This window comes from Symphalangus syndactylus, chromosome 10 (genome assembly GCF_028878055.3).
Source record: "Symphalangus syndactylus isolate Jambi chromosome 10, NHGRI_mSymSyn1-v2.1_pri, whole genome shotgun sequence".
Lineage (NCBI taxonomy): Eukaryota > Metazoa > Chordata > Mammalia > Primates > Hylobatidae > Symphalangus > Symphalangus syndactylus.
In genome coordinates, this window is record NC_072432.2 from 104,031,843 (window position 1) to 104,057,753 (window position 25,911).

At 50.0% G+C, this 25,911-nt stretch overlaps 1 protein-coding gene across 5 annotated transcripts in view; it reads left to right on the forward strand.

The window, feature by feature from the left end:
- The window catches only part of KY (kyphoscoliosis peptidase), a 51,287-nt gene that overhangs the window by 20,518 nt on the left and 4,858 nt on the right, over positions 1 to 25,911 (forward strand). For 3 of the 5 annotated variants that reach the window (XM_055295346.2, XM_055295349.2, XM_055295348.2), the window contains 7 exons: positions 1,152 to 1,226; positions 2,874 to 2,936; positions 5,577 to 5,659; positions 9,841 to 9,949; positions 11,428 to 11,545; positions 20,307 to 20,495; positions 21,839 to 22,029. In XM_055295346.2, the coding sequence (XP_055151321.1) occupies positions 1,152 to 1,226; positions 2,874 to 2,936; positions 5,577 to 5,659; positions 9,841 to 9,949; positions 11,428 to 11,545; positions 20,307 to 20,495; positions 21,839 to 22,029 (828 nt within the window). Of the gene's footprint in view, positions 1 to 1,151; positions 1,242 to 2,873; positions 2,937 to 5,576; positions 5,660 to 9,840; positions 9,950 to 11,427; positions 11,546 to 20,306; positions 20,496 to 21,838; positions 22,316 to 25,911 lie in introns of those variants that run through there. The other 2 variants (XM_055295347.2, XM_055295350.2) reach the window with 2 other exon arrangements.

Genomic DNA, 25,911 nt, shown 5'->3' on the forward strand with positions numbered 1-25,911 from the left:
AGAGCATGTTATTGTGGCTGGTTTTTTGTGTGTGGAGTTGGCATCTGTTGATTATCTTTTTCTTTTCAAATTAAGATTTTCCTGAGTCTTCCGAGCTGAGTAATTTTGAATTGTAGCCTTTGCAATGCTATACAGATCTGCCCTGCATGTGCACCACCCAGTGGCCAGTCTGGGACCTGGGCATTAATCTACCCCATAGTTTACTTCCTGAAGACTGTGGTATGATGTTTGGGATGAGATCTATGCATGCACAGTTCAGAGGTGACCACAGGAGTCCATCTACAACTTTATGGAATTGCCTTCTTGAGCTCCCTCCTATTCATGACCCATTTCTCATTCCTCTACCTAAAAAGCTGGAGCTTCAGTTTCCTCACTCTGCCATATAGGCCCCACAACTGTGTCTGCCTCTGGGGCAAATCAGCAGAAAACAGAGAGAAAAAAACAATAAATATTTGCCCTCATAATCTTGGGATTATAACTTCTCTGGTAGAAGAAAATAGTTATCCTTGCCCCAGAGTTGTAGGTGCCTGCATGGCCACCAACATCACTGCTGCCATTGCTACCAACAGAATTGCCTGGGGGCTGAGTTGGGAAATAACAGAATAAAGCGGGGGAAAAACAACAACAAAAGATTTCTTTCACTCTCTCTGACTCTTAGGGGTTCCCTTTCTCACTCTGCAGGCCAGAAAGAGAGGATTTCTCTTGTGTGCTCTTTTTCTGCATCCACTGTACCCTTCTGGGTTTGGGAATGCCTTTAAGTCCAGTCTAGATGATACCAGAGGGGAAAGAAGAATGGTAAATTCACTGCCAATTTGCTAATGTTTTAAAAATTCTTCCCACTCTTCCCCAGTTATTCTATTATTTACTTTGCAGAATCCTCTAATAGTTGTCCCTTGCATTCGGTACATTGTTTATAATTGCATTCAGTGGGAGAGACAGGGCTGAGTGTGCTTTACTCCATCTTGCCCAAATCTGGAAACTATCTGCTTGGCTTGTTGTTGTTTTGATTTAAAGAAAAAAAAAAAGGATGATTTGTACACACAAAAGAAAGCTCTAAAACTAATTGTTTTGTTATTCAATCATCAGACATGAGGCATTCACCCTTTCCTGGCAGCATCTGGTTGAAAATGTCATCTCCTTTTCCTTTGTAGGGACACAACTGACTGTGGAAGTCCACCCTCGAGATGCCATGCCCCAGCTGCTCAAGAAGTTCTCCTTGGCTAAACGTATGTATGACAGAGGTACTCATGGTGGAGGGCTGGCAGAGAGGATTGAAGGCAGCTGGTTGGGCCAGATCCCAGCCCAAGCATCTTCTGAGGGAAAGAGAAGAGTGTCATGGGCCTGCAAACTGGGAAAAGGCAGAAGCATGACAGCTTTATCCTGGGAGACTCTTTTCTCCACACCCAGCTACCACTGATTTTGCATCTCTGGAATTAGTCATAGGTAACACAGACATTTAGCTGAAGACACATTGCATCACAAGAGTGTTGTTGCTGTTGCTTTTAGATACCATTTGTTTACTGCCCAAAAAGTGGCATGCAAAATGCTAAGTACTTTAACATTTATTAACTTTTTGACCTTTTGATGTATACTAATATCATCCCCACTTTTTAGATCAGCAAAGTGAGGCTTAGATAGGTGAAGTAACTACCCAAGTCACCCAGCTAGGAAGTGGGTCAGAACCCAGGTATGACTCTGAAGCCTGTGGTCTTAACCACCATACTTTGCTGCCCTCAGTGCAGTGCACATAGGCCCAGGCCCAGGACCATGATGTCTCCCCAACTCCCTTCTCAGTCCTCTCCCTGTATCTGTCCACCTTATGGCTAAACAGGGACCTCAGGAAGAATGCAAGTTAAGTAACAGAGGCTGCAGAACAACTGAGGCTCAACTCCTCTTTAGGTCCATGCAGTGAGCCAAAGTCCTCCAAAACTGTCTGGTCCTGTAGTAATCAGCAGTCAGGATCTCAAGAGAGTAGTCTACTGTTAAGAGGGCAGGCTCTAGGGTCGACTGACTGGGTTCATGTTTCAGCTGTGGGACCTTGGGCCAGTGGCCTAACCCCTCTTTTGAACTCAGTTTTGTCAACTATAAAAGAAGGAAAATAAGCGAATCTGCCTCATAAGATTATTATGAGATTAAATGAGAGAGTAAATATAAAGCCCAAGCCAGGCATAGTAAGTGTGTAACAAATGCTAGCTATCATTTTGAACCTTTATCATTCTATCAAAAATGTAGGTGGGAAAAAAATGTAGGTGTGAAATACAAAATGCAGGTGTGAGAAATAAATGGAGCACTGTTTCTCCGAATGAGAAACTCCTTTTGCCCAGGGAGTCTAATAACTATTGACTACAATTCTGCCTTTACAGTCTTAGATTTATGGGATTCAGTTGGCCTTTAATTCTCCCAAAGAATAATTTAATTATGACCTGACCTTTCTAGGTTTTGACCTTCACATGAACTGCTTTCCCCTTCCTGCATCTTTGTTTCCATCCATGGTCAGTTCTTATCCCAGTGTTATCTGGCAGTGGATTCAAAAAAGCAGGAAAATCCAAAAGAGGGCAGGAACACCAGGTTCCAGGAGGACCCACTGAATCATCCAAAGTGTTAGGTCAGAGCAAATACTAACTCCAGTTGCAGAATGCAGCTGCCTTTCTTGTCAGCCACTTCTTGGTTCTTAGTCTTCCTTCTGCCACACCAGGAAGTTCCTGGCAATTCCAGCAGCAATTCAGTGGTCAGTGGGGTGGAAACAAGGAGACTATGAAAAGGAGAATAAAGAGGAGGGGTCAAAAGCAAGGACCACCAGAAGGTGAGTCATCAGTGCTTGCATTTCTGTTTCTTCTGAAGTATCTATACTTCTGATCTTTGGAATATTGTAGGTTTACAAGGTGATAAAAATGGAAACACAAGACCCCGACAACCTGGAGGAAAAGATGCCCATGGTAAGTTCCAGAGTCTTCCAGGACAATTCTCAAGAGAGCACATGGGTTTAGCCTCACAGACTAATCTCCAATTGACAGTTGCTTCCTGGGTCGCTATGCTGAGAGGCTGGGGCCACCTTTAGGTTCAGGAGGGGAACAGTGTCATGATTGATTAGCAATGTCTGCCATGGACACAGGTGATTGATTAGCAATGTCTGCCATGGACACAGGTGGAGAAGGAAAAAGCTCATGCACCAGATGTCATCCTAAAGCTAAAGTATAAACCCCACCAATAACAAGGCAGACCATTATAGGAAACATATTAAAATCATAATTCAGGATTATGTTAACTTTAAATGGAATGCCAAATGTCTGTAAGGTAGGAGGCAGGTGAATAAGCAGAGTGAGGCAGAGGAAGAAACACTGAGAGGGATGATAGACAGCCTGGGTTGGAATCCTGCTTTTGCCCCTCATTTGCCTTCCCTGTGCTTCAGTTTCCCCCTCAGTAGACCAGATGTTACCTAAGGCGGGGTGCAGCTCCATACTTCTTCCTATTGTTCTGCTTTAAAATCAGAATAATTTAGTTAATGACACTGATATTTTAAATGTATTTATGTAGAATCATATTTAGATCTTATATAATCTCCTCACAGGTAGATTTAATGAGGCATAAATCATGGACATTTTTAATGCTCAGATATTGGAAAATGGAACGAAGAAAGGGGAAAACTAGTAATAGGGTTTTCAATACCATTTTAGAAATGCCACCTTTATTCTAAATAGGAGTGCGGGGAGACCTCATTTGCAGAGCTATACTGAATGGAAATCTGTTCGATGTGTGAGTCCACTTTGAATGCACTTAGGTCACCCTGATGGCTCTTGTGAGAGAATGATAGGAACAGATTCTGCAGAGGGAGAGGGCACTGAGAAGAGGCAAGGCTCAGCAGCGGCCTGCCTGAGTATCCCCAGTCTTCTCTGGTTGCATTTGGACCACCCAGGGCAGGGGTTGATGACATAAGTCATGGTGGCCAGGCAAGAAACCCCTGGGCCCAAATATTGGTGAGCTCCCCAATAAGTGGGCATTGCCTCTCAAACCATGCCGGCCCAGAAGAGGGTCATGAAGGGGCTGGGGCCAGGCCTAGAGGTGACACACACCCCTCCCCACCTTCTCCCCACATCTCTCAGGTCTAATAGCACCAGATTAAGGGACTCTGACTGATGGTGGCAGCCCTGAGGATGTGTGGGCAAATGCACCTGCAGTGTCCCCCACCAGGCAGGGAGGCCACATGTCCCTCCCTGCAGAGGAGTCCCACACGCTGCACCCTCCCAGAGAGCAGTGTGACACTAACATCACAACATGATTTGCTCCCGGGAATCCCACAGATGTGTACCTGAGGCCAGGGGGCTGGGTCCAGTCCCTCCCAGCAAGGTGGAAGTCAGAACCAGACTGGAACCAAGGTAGAAGTGCAGGTCCATCAGGTGCTGTCTCACATGGCCCTACTCTTCCCAGACTTCCTACCATACCCTGGGGCCTCTCCAGCACACCTCACTTGCCCAGCACCCAGAGGCTCCCGACATGGAGGCTGAAGGTGGGTGGGTCCACCTGGGTCAGGGGATCAGTTCCTCTTTGGTCCCAACTCTTCCCACCCCCATCCTGTCTTCCCACCCAGCTTCCCTGATTTTGATCTGCCTGACTCAGGGACCCTTGGTTAAGAAAGACTCTGCCAGAGCCAAGGCTCTCTTCTGGGCTGGGAGAGGGATCTGCTGTCCATGCATCTGTTGGTCTAACCACTGGCCAGGCTGCCTCACAGCAACCTCCAGCAACAGCTGATTATGGCTGTCCTATGTCCAGTGGGAAGCTTGCATGATTGCTGGACCTGCATCAGCACTGGTCTTGAGTTTTCTCTCCTTCCTGTATCTCTGTCTCAGAGACCTGACTCGTGGCTTGGTCTCTGGTCAGCAGGCTCCCTGTGAGTAAGGCTAAGCATAGGTGAGTGATTTGGAAGCCCAGCCTTTCTCAGGGCCCTGTTACCAGAACGCCATCCCACATGGTTGAGATGCTCAAGTCTCCAGTTGACCAAGGGCAAAGGAGGAAGCCTGTCTGGGTGCCAAACGCAGTTCACCCTGCAGAACCCAGATGGCCCGGCCTTTCCATGTCCTCCTCCTCCACCCAGGTGTCCTTTGGCACCTCCACCCCTGGGCCATGGCTGGGGCACAGACCTCCCTCCTTGAGCTTGTGAGCATGAGCAGCACTGCCTGGACACTCCGCAAAGAGCATTCATTCCTGGGAAAAATAACAGGGAATCCATGGAAAACCAAATGGTGGGAAAAAGAAGATTCCATCATCAATACGTCTGGGAACTACTGGGTTAACTAAGGTTAAGCCCGTTTCCTACTTCTGACTTCTCAGAGTCTGCAACAGGAGTATTTTCCCTGTAGGCCTCTAAGAGGACTATGGGAGTTGCCATAGTTCCCAAACTAACTTGATCAGGGGACCCTTCTAGAAAAGTTCCCACATAGCTCTTAGGCTCAATGTTTCAGGCTTTGAGAATTGTGTTAAAGGTTGGACAGTCACAGCTCCTCAAAGAGACAGCAAGGCCTAGGCCAGGCAGCCCTCCTCAGTGGGTCTCAGCTGCTGACCAAGCTGCCCTGTGTTTCCAGCCTACCCCTGGGATCGATCCAGCCTGAAATCCATGTCCCTGGACCTGCAGCAGTTTGAGAAATTGGATATCTACGCCTCACAGGTAGGAGAGTTGGCCACTCCGACCATGGGCCCCTTCAAGGTGGCTTAGAATTCTAAGGTAGCAAAGCCTCTCCCCAGACACCTCCTGAACGTTTCCTGAGTGGCTTGGTTGGATGGCCCTGGAATGCCTTTTCATAGCATATGGGTGGGGACAGAAGGCACAAGGCAGCAGCCCCTGCCCAGGGCCAGAGGCCATTCCTTCCCCCACCCCACCCACAATCCTGTTGCTCCCACCCCATACCACACACACTGGAGCTCTTCATTGGCAGGCCCCTCTGGCCAGCCCTGACCTGCCTTCTCCATGCCCCTTTTGGCATTTCTGCTCCTAAGCTATGCCCGCCTCCAGTCCATGGAAGAAGAGAGGAGAGGATGGGAGGACCGTGGAGGATGCAGATGGCCAGGACCACTATAATCACAGCTGTGCTCACCTCTGAAGTGCATGAGCTGCCACGCTCTCGTGTCTCTAGCCCTGAGCATGTCTCAGGTGCAGGTGGGAGGGGCAGATGAAGAGCTGAAACACTAGGGACATATGGGAGGCATTGGAGCCAGGCAGGAGCTTCAGCACAGAGAGTCTGATAGGAGGAACAAGGTGCTGAACCCTTTTGTGAAGTCAGGACATTAAATGGCCTTAAAAAGGCCACCTTGTAGGTACTCAGGAACCTTGTTTGTTGAAATAATGAGTGGATGGTGGGTGCAAGGATCAAGAAAGCCAGATGAGAAGCAAGGACATGAGTTGAGGACATCCTCCTGTCCTGGCAGAAGACATGACCTGGATTAAGTGGAGACATTGAGGAAACAGAGGAGTGGAAAGGCCAATCCTGAGCAAGGGGCAGAACTCTATCACCAGTGGGTGTGGAGTGGGTAGGAGGTGGGGGAGAGGGGCTCCCAGATGGCTGGATTGACTCCTGGAGGGTGGATCAGTGCCTCCTCATGAGGAGCAAGGGAGAAGGAGCAAGTTTTAGGGGATGAGTGTGCTTGGGATATGAGGGGTTCTAGTGACTATGGCACATCCAGGGGAAATGCCCCCTGGGCAGCTGAATATACAAGCTTGGAAAGGTCTGGGCTGGAGACACTGATTGGTAGTCATCAGATTTCGTTAAGAGCTGAAGCCATAGGATGGGCATCTTATTGCGGGGGCAGAGGAAGCCCATAGGGCCTGGAGCCATCAGAGAGGCTGGGGCGAAGCCAGGAAGGGTCAGAGTTCTGGAAGGTCCAGGGAGGGGCTCCCTGGGGCAGACGTGGTCAACAGTGTGAGCTGTGCTATCTGCTCAAGTGAGATCAGGACAGACTCGTGTCGGCTACTGCAGCATCAAAGTGCACCTTACCTCCAGAGGGGCAGTGCACAGGGGCTGGAGGCCTCAGGCCTCAGGTCGGTGGAAGAGCAAGCAGGAGGTGAGTAGTGGGGAGTGAGGAGAAGATCCCACAGGAGCCTGCAGAGACGGGGAGGCTAGACATCAGCAGAACTGAGGAGAGTGGGAGGGTGTCCTAAGGTAGGGGAACAAGGGGGCATGGAGCAGCCAGGAAAGGAAGGGAGGAGGTGAGGACATAGGAGAAGGAGGCCATTGATTGAAGAGGGGAAGTCCCTGCAAAGGCAGAAGACCTGAGACATAGAGATGGCTGAAGCAGGAGGGGAGGATGAGACTCTTGGTGAGGAAGTGCCACCTGGCCTGCTGTGAACTGGAGGCCAGGCCATTACCTGTGAGTGAGGAAAGTGGGTGGGGTCGGGAGTCTGCAAAGGGCCCGGATTTTTGTAATGGCCATCAGAAGGGATGGGTCAGGCTGCTGGCCATACTCAGAAAACAGTGCCAGGAAGCCAGCGAAGGCCAGAGACGCAGCCACAGAGCAGGGAGTGGCCAGAGCAAGCCAGGCCCAGGTGGGGCCGGGAGGTGGGGACCAAAGGACCGGAAGCCATGGCGCTGAAGTAGAAGGCTAAGTCAGGACTCCAGGCTGCAGTGCAGGCCTGCAATGCTGAGTACCATTTGGGGCCCCGGGAGAGTGACAAGGGCAAAGTCTGTGGTGTTGGAGCTGGACGTAGAAGAAAATGAAACAGAACGCAGCTGAGAGAGTAGAACAGGGGCCCAGAGGTCTCCAGAGGTCAGAGTGCCAGTGTCCTGGGCCAGTGGTCAGCAGGTGAGTCCTGGAATCCCTTGTGAGCAGTGAGATGTTTCCAGCTAAAAACAAAGTCCTGGAGTACCCTCAAGCTGGGAGCTGAGGGGAGTGTGGGCACCATTGCAGGATCCAGTGCCCCAGCTTCTCTACAGAGATTAAACAGGGCCACCTTTCCAGCAACCTCAGCCCTGTTTCCCTGAGGGCCCCTAGGAAGAAAGCTAATTTGTTCTTTTTTTAATCATAAAATAACCTAAAATTTGCCATTTTAATAATTTGTAATTGTACAATTCACTAGCATTAATTATATTCACAATGTTGTATACTTATCACCCAAAACAGAAACTCTGTACCCATTAAGCAATGAAATTCCCATTTCTCCTCCCCCAGCCCCTGGTAATGTCTACTTACTGTCTATGAACTTTCCTATTCTAGATATTTCATGTAAGTGGAATCATATAATATTTGTCCTTTTATGTCTGGCTTATGTCACTTAGCATCTCAAGGTTCATCCATGTCGTAGCGTATACAGAACTTAATTCCTTCTTTTTATAGTTGAATAATATTCCCTTGTATATATTGTATATACTCTATTTTACTTATCCTTTCATTCATGGATGGATGTTTTTTAAACTTTTGGCTATTGCGGATAGTGCTGCAATGAATATTGGGGAAACAAATGTATGTTTGAGTCTCTGCCTTCAGTTTTTTTGGGTGTATACCTTGGACTGCAATTCCCAGATCATATGATAATTCTGCATTTAACTTTCTGAGAAACTGTCAAAATGTTGTCCACAGCAGCCGCACCATTTTGCATTCCCACCAGTATCGTACAAGGGTTGCAATTCCTCCATATTCTTGCCAACACATTATTTTCTGGTTTCATTTTTCAATAGCCATTTTAGTAGGTCTGAAGTGCTATCTCATTGTGGTTTTGATTTACATTCCTCTCATGACTAAAGATGTTGAGCATTTTTTTATGATGTGCTTTTTGGCCATTTGTATATCTTCTTTAGAGAAATATCTGTTCAAGTCCTTTGCCCCTTTGTGAATTGGGTTGGTTTTGTTTTTGTGGAGTTGTAGGAGTTCTTTTTTTACTGTGGATATTTGACATTGGATATATGATTTGCAATGTTTTCTCTCATTTTGTAAGTTATCTTTCTGCCTTCTAAATGATATCCTTTAATGCACAGAAATTTTTTATTTTCACGAATGCCCTTTTATCTGTTTTTTCCTTTGTTGCTTGTGCTTTTGGTGCCATATCTAAGAATTCGTTGCCAAATCCAAGGTCATGAAGATTAACCCCAGTGTTTTCTTCTGAGAGTTTTATGGTTTAAGCTCTTATATTTGAGTCACTGATCCATTTTGAGTTGTTTTTGTTTACGGCATGAGGTAGAGATCCAAGTTTATTCTTTCGTATGTGGAAGCCCAACTGTCCCAGCACCATTTATAAAAGAGACTATTCCTTCCCCACTGAATGGACTTGACACCCTTGTCAAAGATCCACTAACCGTAGATATGTGGGTCCATTTCTGGACTCTCAGTTATATTCCATTTGTCTATGTAATCTTTATGACAGTATCAAACTGTTTTGATTACTGTAGTTCCACCATAAGTTTTGAAAATGGGGAACTTGTGTCCTTCAAATGTGTTCTTTTTTCAAAATTGTTTTGGCTACTTGGAGACCCTTGGAATTTATAGAAATTTGAGAACTGACTTTTCCATTTCAGCACAAAAAGGTATTGGAATTTTGATAAGGATTTTGTTAAATCCTTAGTATTGACCATGACCAGGGGCTGCTATAGCTGTCCAGATGCCTGCCTGGCTAGCCCCCAGATCTGCAGAGAAAAGCTTTGGTGGCTCTAGGGCCTGTGATTGAGCTGGTCAGCACCACCTTCCCGGTCCAACTTCCTCCACCTCCTCCCAATTTGTCCTCAGCCAGCTTTTGCTTCTCAGGACCTCTCTTCCAGCTTCTCTACCTGGAGAAAGAGCAGCACTGGCTGTAGGTGCAAGATGCTGGGCCCCCAACAGCCCCTCCTCAAGGCCCTAATACAGCATACCCTTCCTGCTCCCCAGGTGACAGCCAAGAGTGGCCTAGACGAACTGATGAGTGACCTGCTCCAGGAGGCCCACACTGACCTGGAAAGGGTCCGCGCCATCTGGATCTGGATCTGCCATCACATAGGTAGGCCCACCTGTGGCACGGCTGGCTCTAGAATCCCTTGCTTTCATTCCCTGCAGGCCTCTACTCCTATCAGCTTATTCATATGTGCAGAATGACATGAAAGGTGGGGGAGAGGGACCCGGAAGACTGGACTGATGAACCAGAGAGTAACCAAGGAGGATAAAATTCACCATGTGCTATGAGTCTCCATGAAAGTTAGTTGGAGGAGAATCCCTTGCAGCCTTCTGCCCATAGCCAGTGCCCAGAGCTGGAAACTTCATCCAGCAGCAGCCTTCCCTCTGTCCCAGCCTTCCCTCTGTCTCATCTCCACAGAGATGAGAGCCCAGAGCAGCAGGTCATCTCCAAGAAGGATGACCATTGGTGGGGAGAAGTTGCAGCTGTTTGAAAAGTGATTGCAACACCAAAGGGTTCATTAAATACCAGGACCAGGAAAAGCGAGTTCTCCACTTCCTGCTCCCACACTAGCAACATTGGCCACTGGTCCCAGCCCAGTCTCCAAGGTTCTTGGAGCCACCTGGGGACCTGGGCCTATGCAGCTGCCCACAGCTCTCCACAGGATGGCCTTGGGAAGCTCCGGGGTCAAGCAGAGCTGCAGAGGTGGTGGCTAAGGGATGCTGCCCCTTGCTGCCTTGCAAACACAAATGAGAGTGGGCAGGGCCAGATCACGAGGTGGACTCCTAGTCCTTTGACATAAAGACCAGCCAGGTCTTTCTTGACCTGCTGCCACTGGGCTTTTCTTTTATTCTTCTGGAACAACAGTTTGGAATGCAGCTTAGAGAACGAGCTCACCTGGCACAGGTAGAAGGTCCAAAGTGAAGGCTTGAGAGACCCCCAGCTCCCATCCCAATTCCACCAGCTGTGCCTGTGCCTTAAAGGGGCAGGGTCAGAAATAGGGCATTTATAGGACTTCATTACTGCTCCTATCCCCATGCCAACACACACATACACAGTCTCAATGGGTCCTCAATAGCTACAGAGACTTCTGCCTTAGGGCCTCACCACAGGCCTCAGGCTTCTTCGCAATGTCTTCATCCCCTCCTTAGTGAAGTGACAGGCTGTGGGAGAGCAGCCTTCTCCACTTGGGGACGAGCTCTGTGTGCCCCATGGGTCAGCATGAGGCCTTCGGGCTGCAGGAAGACGGGATGAGTGATTTCACTGGAACTGTGTGCAGAGCTGTGTGGTGGGGATTAGCAGAGAAAGCCCCATGCCCCTGCACTGTCCTGGTCCCTTCTCCTCCTAGCCCCTCCTCAGAGGCTTGGGGAGTCAAGTGGCCCCCTCTGCCAAGGCCTGCTCCTCCTCTCACCACTTGCACAAAGAGGTGACAGTTCCCAGATCCCATTTGTGCTGGGGCTCTAGTTCCATTCAGCCCACTGTAGTTTCCTGGGGCTGGTGACGGCCAGAGCACAGCTGGGGGTTGGGGTGGAGTCTTCTCGCCTCCCAGGCTCAGGCTCCTCATGATCCCCTCACCTGCCCTGTAGAGTACGACATTGCAGCTGCTCAAGAGAAGGATCGCCAAGCCTTCAAACCCACTGACATCCTGCGGACCCAGAAGACCAACTGTGACGGCTATGCTGGCCTCTTTGAGAGAATGTGCAGGTACGAGAGACAGGAGTCCCCGTGCTGACCACCAGACCCATCCCTCTCCCTCTTCCACAGTGCCATGTGCCTTTGCCCACATGCCAGGCCTGAAACCTGAGTTTGCAAACTCTGCTCTGGAACCCAAGTAAGTCCTGAAAAGGTCAATTTCTCCCTTTTTAACACCAGCATAATTGACTTTGTACCATCTGCCGGGCTTCACGATGCATTAACATAATGGCAGATGAATGCACAGAGATAATTTGGTTATAAAAAGCCCTTTTTCTGCCTTCTCCCATCTCTATGCAGCTGAAGGTTAAAAGAATGGCAGGCCTGGGGGCGGGAGGACAGTGGCTGCAGATGCCAAGGGGACTGTGAAAGGCTGTCCTCAGGGCTGACACAGGGGGCCTCTTTTGGGGGAAACAAAAGATCTCCCACCTGAAAAGATTTGTCAGTTGGACAGCTGAATCACTAGGAAGCGGCTACTCTTGGAGTCGCTGGGCTCCATTTTCAGCACTCTGGGAGTGGGCATATGGCCAGGTTGCTGGGGTGGGTGACAGCTCTGGCCTGAGCAGGAGAACGGGCCATTGCCAGTTCCCAGTGACTCAAAACAGGCTCAAGATGTGGGGTGGGGGGAGGGGATGGCCACTGACCCCCACAGCTTCCTGAGCCTACCCTCTGAGGTCTGCTGGGTTCCTCCAGAAAACAGTCAGCTAGCCCTGGGGCCATCAAAGAACCCCTCCCCGGGGGGGGGATGAACAGCTGCCCACTGTCTTTCTAGGCTTCTGGGAGTGAGTCTTCTTAGGCATCCAGATGTCAGCCCACCAGAACTGCAGGTGGCAATTCATCAAACCAAGCGTAACATTAGTCCACAGGCCGCCAGTTGTGATGGCCCCAGTGTTGCAGAGGTGGCAGCTGCTGAGCACTGGGTGCATGCAACCTATTCCTGGCCCAAACCCCCTGTTGTGCTGCCTCCTGCTCCCCATCACCACTGCCAAGCACAGGTACCTACCCAGCTGCTGAGTTACTCTAAGCCTCCTGCTCTGCTTCCTGTTCTTCCCTTTTCTCACTTTCAAGGCCAATCCCTGAGACCACAGCCCCAGAGGCAGCCACGGCAGGTCAGGGTACAGAAGATGCCACCCTGGCTGCTTCCCACCCCCTACCCCAGACCCAAGCATACCTCCTGCTGCCTGTGGGCCTCTCCAGGAATCTGGATCTTCACTGGCCTCTCTGTCCAGGCTCCCCTGGTCCTGGGTTCCTAACACCACTAAAGGCTCACACTGTCTGGCAAAGTCCTCCAAAATCTGACCTCAGCCAAGTTCCCAGCCCTGCACTGTGTGACACCACCTTCCTGACCACCTCTGCATGCACACCTGCTCCCTCTCCCCAGTGCTCCTTCCAGGCCCCGCTCCAGGACAGCCCACAACCTTCCCCTTCCTTGGTACCCCCAGCCCAGCTGCACACCAAACTCATGTGTTGCCTTATGCTTTCAATTAATAACATTTTTAAATTTAAAAAATACCACTCATTGTAGATGGTTTACAAAATGCACTAAAGCAAAAAAGAAATTATTACTCTGAATCTTACCACTTAGAGCTAGCGCTGGTGACATTTGGTCATATTCCTTTCCAGACTGTGTTCTGTGCATACAGAATTACCCGTGCTCAGTTGTTGTCATACATCCTGTCGATTGTATACGTCTATATTTGCCTTTATCTCCTCTCTGCTTCTACCTCCCCTGCGAATACCCATCTCAGAATCCTACACCCAGTAGGCCCTCAATAGACACATATAGAAATGACAGGATATTCCTAGCAGACTTATGTGGAATGGAATGTGGAGTTCTCTAGTAACTGATGAAATAGCCACGAGTCTCTTAGCTCCATTTGTGCCTAGCATCTTTCAGAACATGATTATTTTCCTCTGATTTTACAAATTTGAAAATGCTTAGTATTTTTCCAGTTCCGGGATATATTCCTCTTTATCCAGTATAAGCTCTCTAGCATACTGTAGAAGGAATGCCAGATTCGAAGCTAGAAAGACCTGGGTCTACCACTTAGAGTGGTATCGCCTCCTTGATCCAGTATAAGCATCCTAGCATCCTTTAGAAGGAGTGCCAAAGTTAAAGCCAGAAAGACCTGGCTCCCAGTTTTTAATTTACCACCTATTAGTTTTGTTCCTTTTGGTAAGGCCCTTAACCTCTTGCAGCCTCAGTGCTCTCATCTATATGTTGGAGACTAGATTGCCTCCCTGGCAGGGCTATAGGACTCAATGAGACTGCAGTTCGGGGGTTACCAACCCGATTTTGGGGTGGCTGTTTTTTGACCTATCTTGTCTTTCTTGAGTATTGATTGGAGTCCTTTTGCTCTGTGGAACTTTCCTACAGATTCTGCCAGCCTACATAGATTCAGAAAATTGACACTTGCCTTGAGTGAAACTGTCAGCTTTTTGCCCTGGTCCAGATACTTAACAATGGCCCTATTCTGGCCTGCAGCTTATCATTAAAACTCTCCCTAACATTTTGCATCATTTAAAGTTAGTTCCAACATGGCGATTACCATGTGCAAAACTCCTCACACTGCCTGAGATGTGTAAAAATAGCTCACAGTCCCCTGAATTCCTTTAACTGTTTCTTTAAAGATCAGTAACCTATCTATGCATCCCTCTACTAACTCTCTTTACCTTTAAAATAACTGCCAAAAGTTTGGTAAATTAATTAGCTAATTCCTTAATAGCTGAGGACATGTAATCTGCACTTGCTGATTTATCCCTGCTTGGTTGTCAGGGCGGATATCATTACTTTTTGCCAGTCCATTCCACCTCCCTGAAATTGCCTCATTAAAGACTGATTTAATAAAGTAATTTGGGGAGGAATTCAGATATTTTCACAACATCATTCATTTCCTTCTGTCTTTCCCAAGTTACTGATGTGGGGTTTTTTGGTTAGTGCTATAGCTTGTAACTGCTGGTCCAGTTTCCTTCTGACGTTCTAACATCCAACATTAATGTCTCTCTTTTTGCCTCAATTGCCCGCATCCTTAATTGATTCTGCCTAATTTCCTCGCAGGAGCCAAGCTTAATTCCCCAGACTGCTGCCCTTGAGTCAGCCTCCAGTAAATTCTCTTCCCGTTAGCATGGCTTTAGCATCACCAGATAGCAGGTTTCAGAGACTTTGGATAAAGCCAGGCACTTATTACAAGTTTGAGCTCTGACACTGAGGGAGCTGGTTGTCACCAATCAGATGTCAGCTGGCTTTCCACTCATTCTCTAGCTGTCACCGAGAGTAGGAGCAGGAGTGTGTACAGATGGCTGCTTCTGGTTAGCAGTATGTCCCTTATAATCCTAAAACATCACTTGGTTCCAAAGGCCCCAAAAGATAGGCAGTGGCCATCTAAGCCTTCTGGGAGATGCAGATTCATTGGATAACCTTAAATTATCACCAAATCTGATGCTGGTGTATAAGGCCTCTGAAAGGGACATCTTAGCTCCCCCACCCTTATAGCTACACCAAAGGATGGCACTCACTAGGATGAGTTATGTCACTGGTGCAAACCATCTTTTCATTTCACTCTCTATACCACCTACAAGTGTATAGATCAAAACAAAATCTTGATTTACAAAAGAGCTGGTGCAACGTTGTGCACATGTATCCTAAAACTTAAAGTATAATAATAATAATAAAAAATAAAAGAAAAAGAAAAAGAAAAAAGAAAAAAAAATTAACTTACCATGTCAGGTATGAGGAATATGAGGTCAAATGTTTTTTCCGTTTGCCCAATAGATGTTTTCACATGTAAAAAAAAAACAAAAAACAAAAAAAAAAAGGTTCTTGAACTATGCATCAGGATCAGGACAACTGCATCCACTGCTGCTTCGGCCACTGGCTAGCTGTGTGTCCCCAGGCAAGGCAGCCTCTCTCTCTGAAAATCTGACGCCTCCCTCACCTGTCAGAGAGGAGGTCTCTGAAGTCACGTCTGATGAGGTTCTGCATGGGGCCCTGGAGAGAGAATTATTATCAAGATTACTAGTTATTGACCTAGCTGTAAGGGTAGTGTGTAAGAAAAGGGAAAAGAGAGAACATGGGAGAAATAGAAACACATTGTCAGATTATAAGAAATCAAGTGCATAAATTGTGAAAGATAAGTCATGGTTTGTTTGTCCTGCTGCAGTATAGAAACCACAGTATTTTCAACAAAATACCAAAAGAAAAGCATACTTCATGGTCTCTCCTACAGGCACACTCCCTCCCTTTTTCCCTCACTTGGCTCACACATCCTAGGAGAGGTGATCAGATTTCGGAAAGTCTACTGTGGTCAGAGCCCATTGGTGTAGGGTGCACCTGCCCACCCAGATATTTCAGCCACACTGCTGCTGGGGCCTGGCATTGGTGCTGACTGTAGGAGCATCACACAGTTCCTATGGCAGGGCCTGGACCATCTCAGTATAAAATAATACCAAATTAATACACTAGGATACACTGCACCAAACTGGAACACACAGATCTTTTTAAATAATAAGGATAATGCATTCACAGAAGACTCAGCAGCTTCAGGGTTCATCAAGGGTAACCCAGGTAATGACATTGCCTTCTGCTTGGCTGCCCCTCTGTTCAGTCTCTTCCCATCAGGCCACATTTGGTGGCCATGTTGTCCTTTGCAGCCCTTGGGGCTTCTCTGATTGAGTCCCTGAGCCCTGATATTGCTGGAGAAGGGGGGCTGCAGCTTTCTCCAAATCCTCCAGGGTGCTCGTTGGCAGCTTGTTCAGGGCATCTTACATCCATGTTTTCATTGTGGCTTGGGATACATATCAGCCATGAGCTATGGAGGCGGAATTGAGGTTGTCAATTCTGTAAAGTAGAAGCGAAGATTCTGCAGTCTGAGGTCATTAAATAAACCTCCTTGGGTGATATTTTAGGCTCTAGGATGGCTGATCGGAGCTCTTCAGGAGGTGGAAATGTTTCCGGTGCTCTGCCCCTCCTTCAGTGCCCTCTCAGCTCCTGCCTGCAAAGTGAATTCCTCCACCTTTGGGCTCTCCAGGGCTTTGCTTAGAGACTGGCATTTTATAAGCAAAGTTCTGGAGACAGTTCCAGTGACAGTTCCCATATCCACCCTTCTTCCACCTATCAGCACATCTAGGGCAGCCACTGAGCCTCATTTTTGGGATATTATGTTTTATTATGTTGTTACATTGTGTTGCATTGTATGGTGCCATGTCATGTTATAGTATTCCCTGCTACAGTGCTTTATACACAGTGTGTGTGGCCAGTGATCTTTTGGTGACATGAAAGAGCTGTGGTTCATCCTGGCTAGCAAGAGTTGCTGGAGACAAAACTCCTGTGAGTTCCACAATCATCGTCTTATACATACAGAGGATTTTGCAGGAGAATTATGGCGTATTAACAATAATGCTTTACATTATGACCTTCTTTGTCCAATTCATCTGGCACATTGCTGCCAGGTAATAAAATATCCTCATATCAGAGTCAAGTATGGCATAAGCTTTTAGCTGAGTTTATATTTTCATCTTTTTTCTGCCCCAGGCATTCCCCACAGCCTTCCCAGCTTCTCCTCAGCCTGTCAGAGAAGAATCAACCCCTGGAGATCATTTAATGCCAACCTTTCTCTCTGCCCATGATAAGCATGGCAAGGTCACCCTAGAGGTGACTATTAGACCTGGGAGATGACCTTATTTCCTGGCTCAGGGGCCACCACCCCCACTCAGAGCAGTACAGGTGGACATCCCTGCCCCTTGCTTCTTCCTCCTGCTTTCCTTTCCAGGGCTGGGGCAGGCTCTCACTGCTGCTCCCTGACTTGGTTTTTCCAATCTTGCCTCCACTTCACCCCCTTGAGGGCAGGATGTCCCCCTGGGCACATGGCCTAGGACATGGCTTCTCCCAGGAGGACATTCCATACCCATTCTGATTTACCCCACCACCTGGAGGCTGCACAAATGCTAAATTCCTCTCCGTCCTTCCTTGACTCCAGCTGGCTCTGAGCAGAGGACAAGCATCAGTGGGCAGCATGTCCAGAGGTCCACAGCTCCACTAAATCAGTTCACCTTAATGCAAAACGAGCCATTCTCCAAGCCCCATTGTTCCCAGGACTCCTCTTATCCCTCCACATCATCCTAGAAAGTGATATGCACAGACGTTGTAGGCAGCAATGGAAAGTAATTTCCTGAAGAATATAATTTTAAGTAGTATTTATGGCTTTTTTTCCAATTCTCAAAGTAACACATAATCATTATTAAAAATTTAGAAAATATAGAGAAGTTTCAAGAAAAACATTAAAATCACCTATAATCCCATTGCCAAGAGATCAGGTGCCTTTTGTGCCATCTCTCCCCCTCTCACTCCCTGCCCCTCCTTCTCTGTGCATGCAGGCAACACACACACACACACACACACACACACACACAGCATCGGCGTGACATCGTGCTGACTGGAGAGATTGACATGCTGTCGTCAGTTCACATTGTGTCAGGGGCACTGCTTAGCTCCTAAATATTTTTCACAACATTTCTTCTCCTCACCCAGTCTCTGAGTAGATGGGGCCCCACCTCCTATGGAATGTGTATCCCACCCCTACACCTCCACCTACTCCTCTGGCCTTGCTTTCCTCTGGTCCCTGTCTGCTAGCTGTTTCCTCTCAGACTATAAACACATCCAGACTTCCTCATCCCGAGAACAACCCCCTCAGCCCTGCATCCCCTCAGCACTCCCCACCACCCTCCGCTCTCTGCACTGCAGATAAATGAGGAGAGGGCACTCCAGGTATGCAGGCTGCCCCTTCTCCCCTTCCTTCCATGGTTTCCTCAGCTACTGCCTCCTTCTGCCCTGGAGTGGCTTATGGCCCTTGCCAGCAGAAAATCACAACACCAGGATCTAGTTTCTCTTGCAGTCTCTCCCCATGCCCCCAAGTGCTCCCAGAAGCCTTCCCACAGAGCCCAGCTGGTATGTTCTCATGGGATTCCTTAGAGGGCTTAGGAGGCCTGAACCTCCTTTTGTGAAGCAACAGGCAAAAGGTCCGGGGCTGGAAAACTTCCAAGCCCCTAAGGAACCTCAGCACTAGTGGCCCGGACTTTCCCAGGAGAGCAGAGGTTAAGGCAGACATGGTAACACGTCATCATTGCATGCATGTGAAGAAACACTGATGGCAGGGAAAGTAGAATCTGTTAACCCTCAGGACATCACATTTGATCCCAATGACTCTCTCAGCAAGTGATATATATTAGTAATATTTAATCCAATATTTTGCTAATTTTAAATTACATGTTCATTTTTACAGGGAAGATTCCCCCGATTCCTATAGTAGTTGCACGGCCATTTCACCCCATTACCCTGGGAGGCTCCGTGGCCCTCTTGTTTAGAGCAACTGAGGCTGCAGCCCTGGTCTGTGGAAGGGCCCAGCCCCATGGGCCCATCTCACTGAAACAGGCCCCACCAACACCCTGGACTGCAGACTCAGCTCAGCTGAGTAGAGCACAGGGTCAGCACTGAGTTGGGGACTGAGCAGCTTGTGTGGTGCTCAAAGGAGCCCCATCAAAGGGGCATCAAGCACATCCTCAGCTTCACAGGTTGTGTATCTATTACACCAATTTTCCATGAGTGCAAGGAAAATGTCTTGAGGAAGGGGCACCTTTTCTAATTTACACCAAGGCCCTAGGAGGGCTAGCATGGGATGTCCCTAGGTCAGACTAGCAGTGAAATTGTCTGCACAGTCCATCCCCTTGGCTGTCCTCAGGGGAGCAGGGGTGCTGAGGAGCAAGACCAGCTGGCCATGAAAGGACACCCAGGGGTCTTGCTTTGGCCTTGGGCTGGTGCCCACAGCCCAGGCTTGGACCTCAGGGTTTTAGCTCCAAATGTCTAGTTTTATGTCTTCCCCAGAGGTGACCCATGCCCATCTTCCCATCCAGGTTCCCAGAAAGCAGTGCCAGCTCTACTATGAGCAGTGGGGGAGCACAATGTCAAAAGGACCCCAAAGCTCAGGTTGACTGGTCAGCATTTCCATTCCCCTCAGGACAGCCACAGGAGACTCCAGAATTGTGGCCAGGGCAGGCAGTCAGCAAATGACCTTAATGCACCATGATGGCTCTTGCACCATGTTCACAAAGGACAGACCCGCCAGTCAGACCTGAGCAAACTGGCAGCTGGCCAGTCTTCCCTGGCCCACGGCTGGAGACACCCACTGCCTGCCCTGGGGTTCCCGTGCAGGCATCCTTGGGAGGAGTAGCAGGGGAGTAGGGCTTGGCTTCTGTACCCTCACAACCAGCAACCCCCCAACACCTCACCCATGTCACGAGACCCATCTCTTCAGTCGCATGTCCAGAAGCGCCCTGGTTCTCCCAGCAGCTGTTCTCACCCTTTACATGTAGGTTTCATGGCAGGAACATTGTCATTTCCCCGGCTCCTATTTTCTTGAAGCCAGCCTCACGCTTGCCTCCACTTTTTCCTCCTGAAGAGCTGCTTGAGGAGCGCATCAAGCAGGCTCTAGGGATGAACATTTCAGAAGTGATCTGAATGATGTTGGTCTCAGGGGAGGAGCAGACAGCAGAGACTGCAGCCAGTCTGTACTGACAGGACCAGCCAGCACTGTATCTCCCTGTCCCAGATGCCCAGAGATAAAAGCCCTCAAGACTGTTTATATGTGAGTACAAGAAGCAAGAAAAGGAATAGACAGGGAGGACTGATGGGCAGCAAATATGCCTGAAACCTGAGACCATGGACAGACTTGGAGGCAAGCCGCAGCGGGATCCCCTCTCAGACCCCCTGTCCTGCCCCCAGGCTCGCCGGAGTGCAGTGTATGACCGTGCCTGGCTACTCCAAGGGTTTCGGCTACCAGACAGGGCAGAGCTTCTCGGGGGAGTTTGACCATGCCTGGAATGCTGTGTACCTGGAGGGAAGATGGCACCTGGTGGACAGCACCTGGGGCAGCGGCCTAGTGGACACCACCACCTCCAAATTCACCTTCCTGTAAGTACTTGTCTCAGTTCTGCTGGGCGTCGGGCAGGTGGAAGTGGAGGAGGTGCCAGGTTGCATGAAGCAGCAGGGGGAGAAGGCCAAGCGGGAGGGGAAGGAGAGCCAGGAGGTCCCACTCCCACTCCTCCCCGGCTCTGAAGTGGGCTGGCTGCAGGCCAGTTGTGAGGGCTCAGACCCTTTTGTCACCTCACCCTCCACTGACAAACTCCCCCCTCTGGCTCCCTATAACTCCCTCCACCAAAGCACTGAAAGCCTGCAGTGTTTGCCCCCAGACCGCATGTGAGGAAAGGCGGGGCTAATAGCCTTCTTTAGTTGTTGGCAGGTTCCCTTCCAGACTTTGGCCATTAACCACACCACCAGGCACAAATGCCAGAATGTTCTCTTACTGCTTTGCCCAGACACCAACCTCCTTCTCCTCTCTGGTCTGAGTGAGACCATATCACGTTTCTGAGGAAAGGGCTGTGGTTTTGGGGGAAGGGGTGCTATTGGCAGTGCAGGGTCACTGTGAGGCACAGTGGGGCAGGGTGGCCGGGGTGCAGGGGACTGGAGCATTTCTGTCCTCTGGGGCTCTGGCCAATCCTGGCCTTAACCTGAGGCTACATACAATATTCTTCATGGATCATGATGTTATCAGCAGCTCAGATCCCTTTTTATTCAGAAACATGAGTGTGCTCTCTCTGATTTTTGCAGCTTAAATCTTGACACTCCCACACATGGGACAAATACAAGCCATGTGCACACACATCCTACACACAGGGCTCGTGTACTCACAGATACCCTCTTTACCTCTGTTATTCTCAACACTGCTCCTCTTAGGCAGAGCAAAGCCTCCCCCATCTCAGGAAGGGCCTCTCTGTTCTTCTCTTGATCCCCATTACTGACGTCCAGAGAGGCAGCACTCCAGTCGGCCCTGGAGAGCCACAAAAGGTCCCCACCAGCACAGCTGCACAGCACAGAAACAGGCGGGGGTAGATGGAGGCAGTGAATTCAAGCGCTGTCTCCCTGCCTTCCCATGACCCCACTGCGTGGTCCACAGGCTATGCCTTTCCCCCTTTGAACTTCTGATTGTCTTTGAGCATGAGGGAGTCAGTTTTCCCCTCGACAGCCTAGGGCACTGAGTGCAGACCACAGTTGCAGGCTGTGGCCTTCCCTTAGAAGGGACCTCAGACCCTGCCTTGACTACAATTTCTGGAAGCATCCACTGAGGGTGCCCACGGTAGGGTTGGAGATGGTGCCTCTTCCCATCCAGGGTGTCCACAGGACCACTCCGGTGGGTGTGTTGGGCCCTCGCCTCCCCTGCATGGAGCTGGCTGCTAACCAGCTTGTCTCTGCTCCAGCTACAATGAGTTCTACTTCCTCACCCACCCTGCACTGTTCATCGAGGACCACTTCCCAGACAACAAGAACTGGCAGCTGCTAAAACCTCCTCAATCTCTGAGGCAGTTTGAGAACAACATGTATCACAAGAGTGAATTCTACAACAAAGGGATGCTGAGTGCCCACCCGGAGACTTCCATGATCAGAACAGGTGAGCCCGGAGCAGGTGCCAGTGTGCTAGCAGCAGGAAAGGAGCGTTTCGCACTGTCCTCCAGGAGCCCGCCTGAGACTGCGCTTTCAGGGCATGCCCTTCCAGGGGCATGGCCTGTGAGCTTGGCACAAAGCTTGTGTGTGCATGTGGATGTGTGGAGGCTGCTGAGGCAGCCCCGGCCATCAGGGCAGGGAAGGGCCATAGGCCACATCAGCAGGGACAGAAGCTCGCTCACACTAGCATAAACCCAGAAAGGGATGTGTCTGAAGGCTGTAGGTTTCCTAGAACTTGAAGGCTGAACACACAGCCTGGCCTGTCACAGAAGCCAGGGCTGGGCAGTTCCTAGCTGGGTGAGTCTCTCTCAGTTCACATAGCAGGGAAAAGGACTGCGTCACCCTGGCTACACATAGCCTCTGGGCTCAGGTCCCCAACAGGAGCTACTGGCCTGCTGTGTTCTCTTCCCCAACTCCTGCTGGAGAGAATACATGGCCTCAGCAGAGCTGGAATCTGGGTGTTGGTGGTCCAACCAGCAAGGATGGGGAGCAGCATGGGTCTCCCAGGACAGGTTGGGGCAGTCTCACCCAAGACAGAGAGTTGGGGCAGACTTCCCTAGGAAAGTGGCCACTGAGCTGAGTCTTGGGAGAGGAGAACAGGCATAATAGCTAGACAGAGATGGACATGTTCTAGGCAGCAGAGGAGAGGCGGGGACACAGTAAGCCCCCAGCCTCCAAACTCAGGCACCCCTGGATGAGGGCCAGGCTCCAGCACCTCTGCCTGGCTGGCTCAGTACCCCTCCCTTCTGGAGGCGGGACCCAGCCGTTTCCAGCCCACTCCCCTGGGGCGGTATAGGATACCCAGCTTAGCCATCTCCCATGGCTGGCCTGGGCTGCCAAGTGCTCTCCCAACCCTCACCACGGAGCCATGGCAGCTGAGTATGTTTGCACACTTTGAGGCATACCGGGGCTACCCTGGAGGGCCAGAACTGGTCACAAAAAAGCACGGCCTTCTCTGGAAGATTGTCTCTTATGCCTCTCCAAGGCCTTGGCACCTGATCCAGTGCTGGGCACACAAGCCTGGGCACGCTGCAGAGCCCTGTAAGTCGGGTCAGCCCTGCCTCCCACACCTCAGCAAAGGACTGCCTGGTGGCACCGTCTCTGCCACTGGGGCCTCCATCTGCCCAGGACAGGAGGTGTGAGCTCACAATGACTATTAGCACAGGGTGCCTGTGGGTGGGCCCAGAGCCCCTGGGGAGCTCCAACCCACACTGCAGGGCAATGGGGCAGCGGGGAGCACAGGTGTCCCCAAGTTGGTTCCAACTGACTTGTCCCTTCCACCACACAATGGCTTCCTTTGCCAGCTTGCTGAGCTCTTGCATACCCTTCCAACTCCAAATACCTGGCAGCTTCTGCGGCTAAAATAACAGCGTGAAGTTGCTCAATTTGAGAATCCATTTCCTGCGCTTAAAACAGATGCAGGCCTTGTTCAATGTATCATAGGCCATTGAAATATCAGAAAGAACTGACCAGGTCAAAGCAACACCAAACTGATGTCATTGAGTGGAGTTTGCCTTTTTAAGAGACATAAAAATATAAACACCAGATTCCTTAATTTATAGAAATCTAAACCTAAATATGATTCCATATATCTGATACATATTTACAGAGTATTTCTTTGTGGTAGCTAGTTCTGTTAAGAGTGGGGAGGGGAAAGAAGCAAAATAAGGAAACTGAGGTGAGCAGAAAGGAAGGGAAGGAAGAGGGCACCTAGATAGGGGGGTGGAAAGCTGCCAGGCTCTAGGAGAGCACCGTGAAGGGGAAAGGGGAGGAGGAGGAGGCAGGGGGCACTGGAAGAGCCATGGACTCCCACAGAGGTCTGCGGGGGTGGCCAGTCCTTTATTTCAAGTCTTCCCAGTCATTCAACACACCTTTGGCAAGAACTCTCTGGGTGGGGCACCACAACCAGGCACTAAGACATGGCAGGAAATGAAACAGGCTAGCACCTTCACCACAGAGCCCACAGGCCAGCAAGGAGTTCGGACACTACACAAAAATGCTCACATGATGAATTACAGCAGTGGAACATTCCCTGAAGGACAGCCAGGGCTAGGAGAGAAGCTGCCAGGGAACTCAGCCTCAGCTGAGGGGTCCGGGTGGGCTGCTTTGCCATGGGGACATTACCATGAAGCCTTATCCAGGTTTGGGGGAAGTGGTGGGGATGGAGGAGAGGGTAGGAGGACCCTGAGGCATGAAGGGGTGTGGCCTTGGAGGATCTGAAAGAGTGCTTGATACTGGCTAGGCAGGAAGAGACAGGCTTCTCCATGGGTCTCCAGCTTGAGGGCTCTGCCGTGAGCCCAGGAGTAACCAGGTGGACGTTTTCAAAGGAGCCCTGGGGCTGCTGTGTGGGGTGCTGGGTGGTGCTCCAGAATCAAAGGTGAATCGCAGGGGGATCTGGGCCTCACTGTGCAGAAAAGATTCATGGCCATCTGTGAGATGGAACAGGACCAGGGGCCGTGAGCAGTGAGGAGCTGAGGTAGCTTCTGCCCACTGAGCTGGTTCAGAAGTGAGGGGAGAGGAGGGTTTTCACCAAGAGGGGATAGCAAGTCTATTGATCTTGGTCACTTTCCTTTGGAGGTTACCATGGGACAGATGTGGCATGCAGTGGCTGAAGGCAGTAGAGAAAGCATGTAGACAAATAAAATAGCACGAAAGCTCCAAGAGTCACACAATTTCAGTGTAACAGAAGGGGAAGCAATGGCATTGGAGTTAAGCAGTGCTCAGAGAGTGGGATGAGGGCCAGGCCTCATAGAGTGGTGGTCACAAAGAGGGGAGAGGACTCAGAGGAAGGCGTGGAGGTCAGCAGCCTAGGTCCTCCAAGGTCTGAGAGGCCTCATTATTAGGAAGTCACCGGAGGGTGGGGGCAGAGGGAAGTCACTGGAGTGCTAGAGAGCTGACGGGCAGAGGGGAAATGGAGGCAGTGGGGGGATGTGTGGGAGTGTCGGGCAGGTGCAGAGTGGGCAGTATCTGAGAGCGCTGGGACAGCTTTTAAGGTGGGACGGCCGTGAAGAAGGTAGAGGGGCTGTCTAAGCAGCCTCCCCGTCATGCTGGCCCATGTGGGCTTCTCCCATTCCTGAGGTGAGAATTGGCATGGAATGCAGATTCAATGAGAAGTCTATTCAGGCCTTTGTCCTAGAGCCCAGGCACAGTGTTCTGCCTCCCCCACCAAGAGTCCAAGCTAGGGGAAAGTTCCTAGGGACATGGATCAGACAGCCTCTCTCCTTCCTTTGCACTCAACTGTGAACAGGGCTGGTGAGGTTGCTGGGGCTGGGAGCAGATGACCAGCTTCTGAGAGAATTAAGGCCAGGCTCTGAGAGAAGCCACTGTCCCTCCCTGTGGCCCTGGGAGCCAGGAGGGACCAGGCAGGTGGGTCCTTATGGGCTACAAAGACTGGAGAACTGACCACCTGTCCCTGAAAATCAATGGCCAGGACAGATGAAGATGAAACTGCAGAGCAAGGGGGCAGATGGGGGGTGGCAGTGTGGGGGTTGCAAAAGACCCTCCTGTGCACACACTGACTCTTCAGGACCCAGTCCTGAAACATGGCTAAGATACACCTATGTGAGAAGCATGGGGTGGGGAAGGTGGGGATCAGGGAACTGCCCCACCCCAACCTCCTGTGCACAGTGTCGGGGAGTGAAGCCATTCTCACTAGTTTTAAGGACAATGTGTTGACATGACAGCATTGACACTTAGACAGATGCTGGAGGGAGCAAGGTGCAAGCTAGACCTGAGACTCGGGGGAGATGGTGCCCCTCCTGACCCATGACCCTCTCTGGACACAGGCAACCTTCCTCTAATGTGAATCAATTGGGCAGGATGCACACAC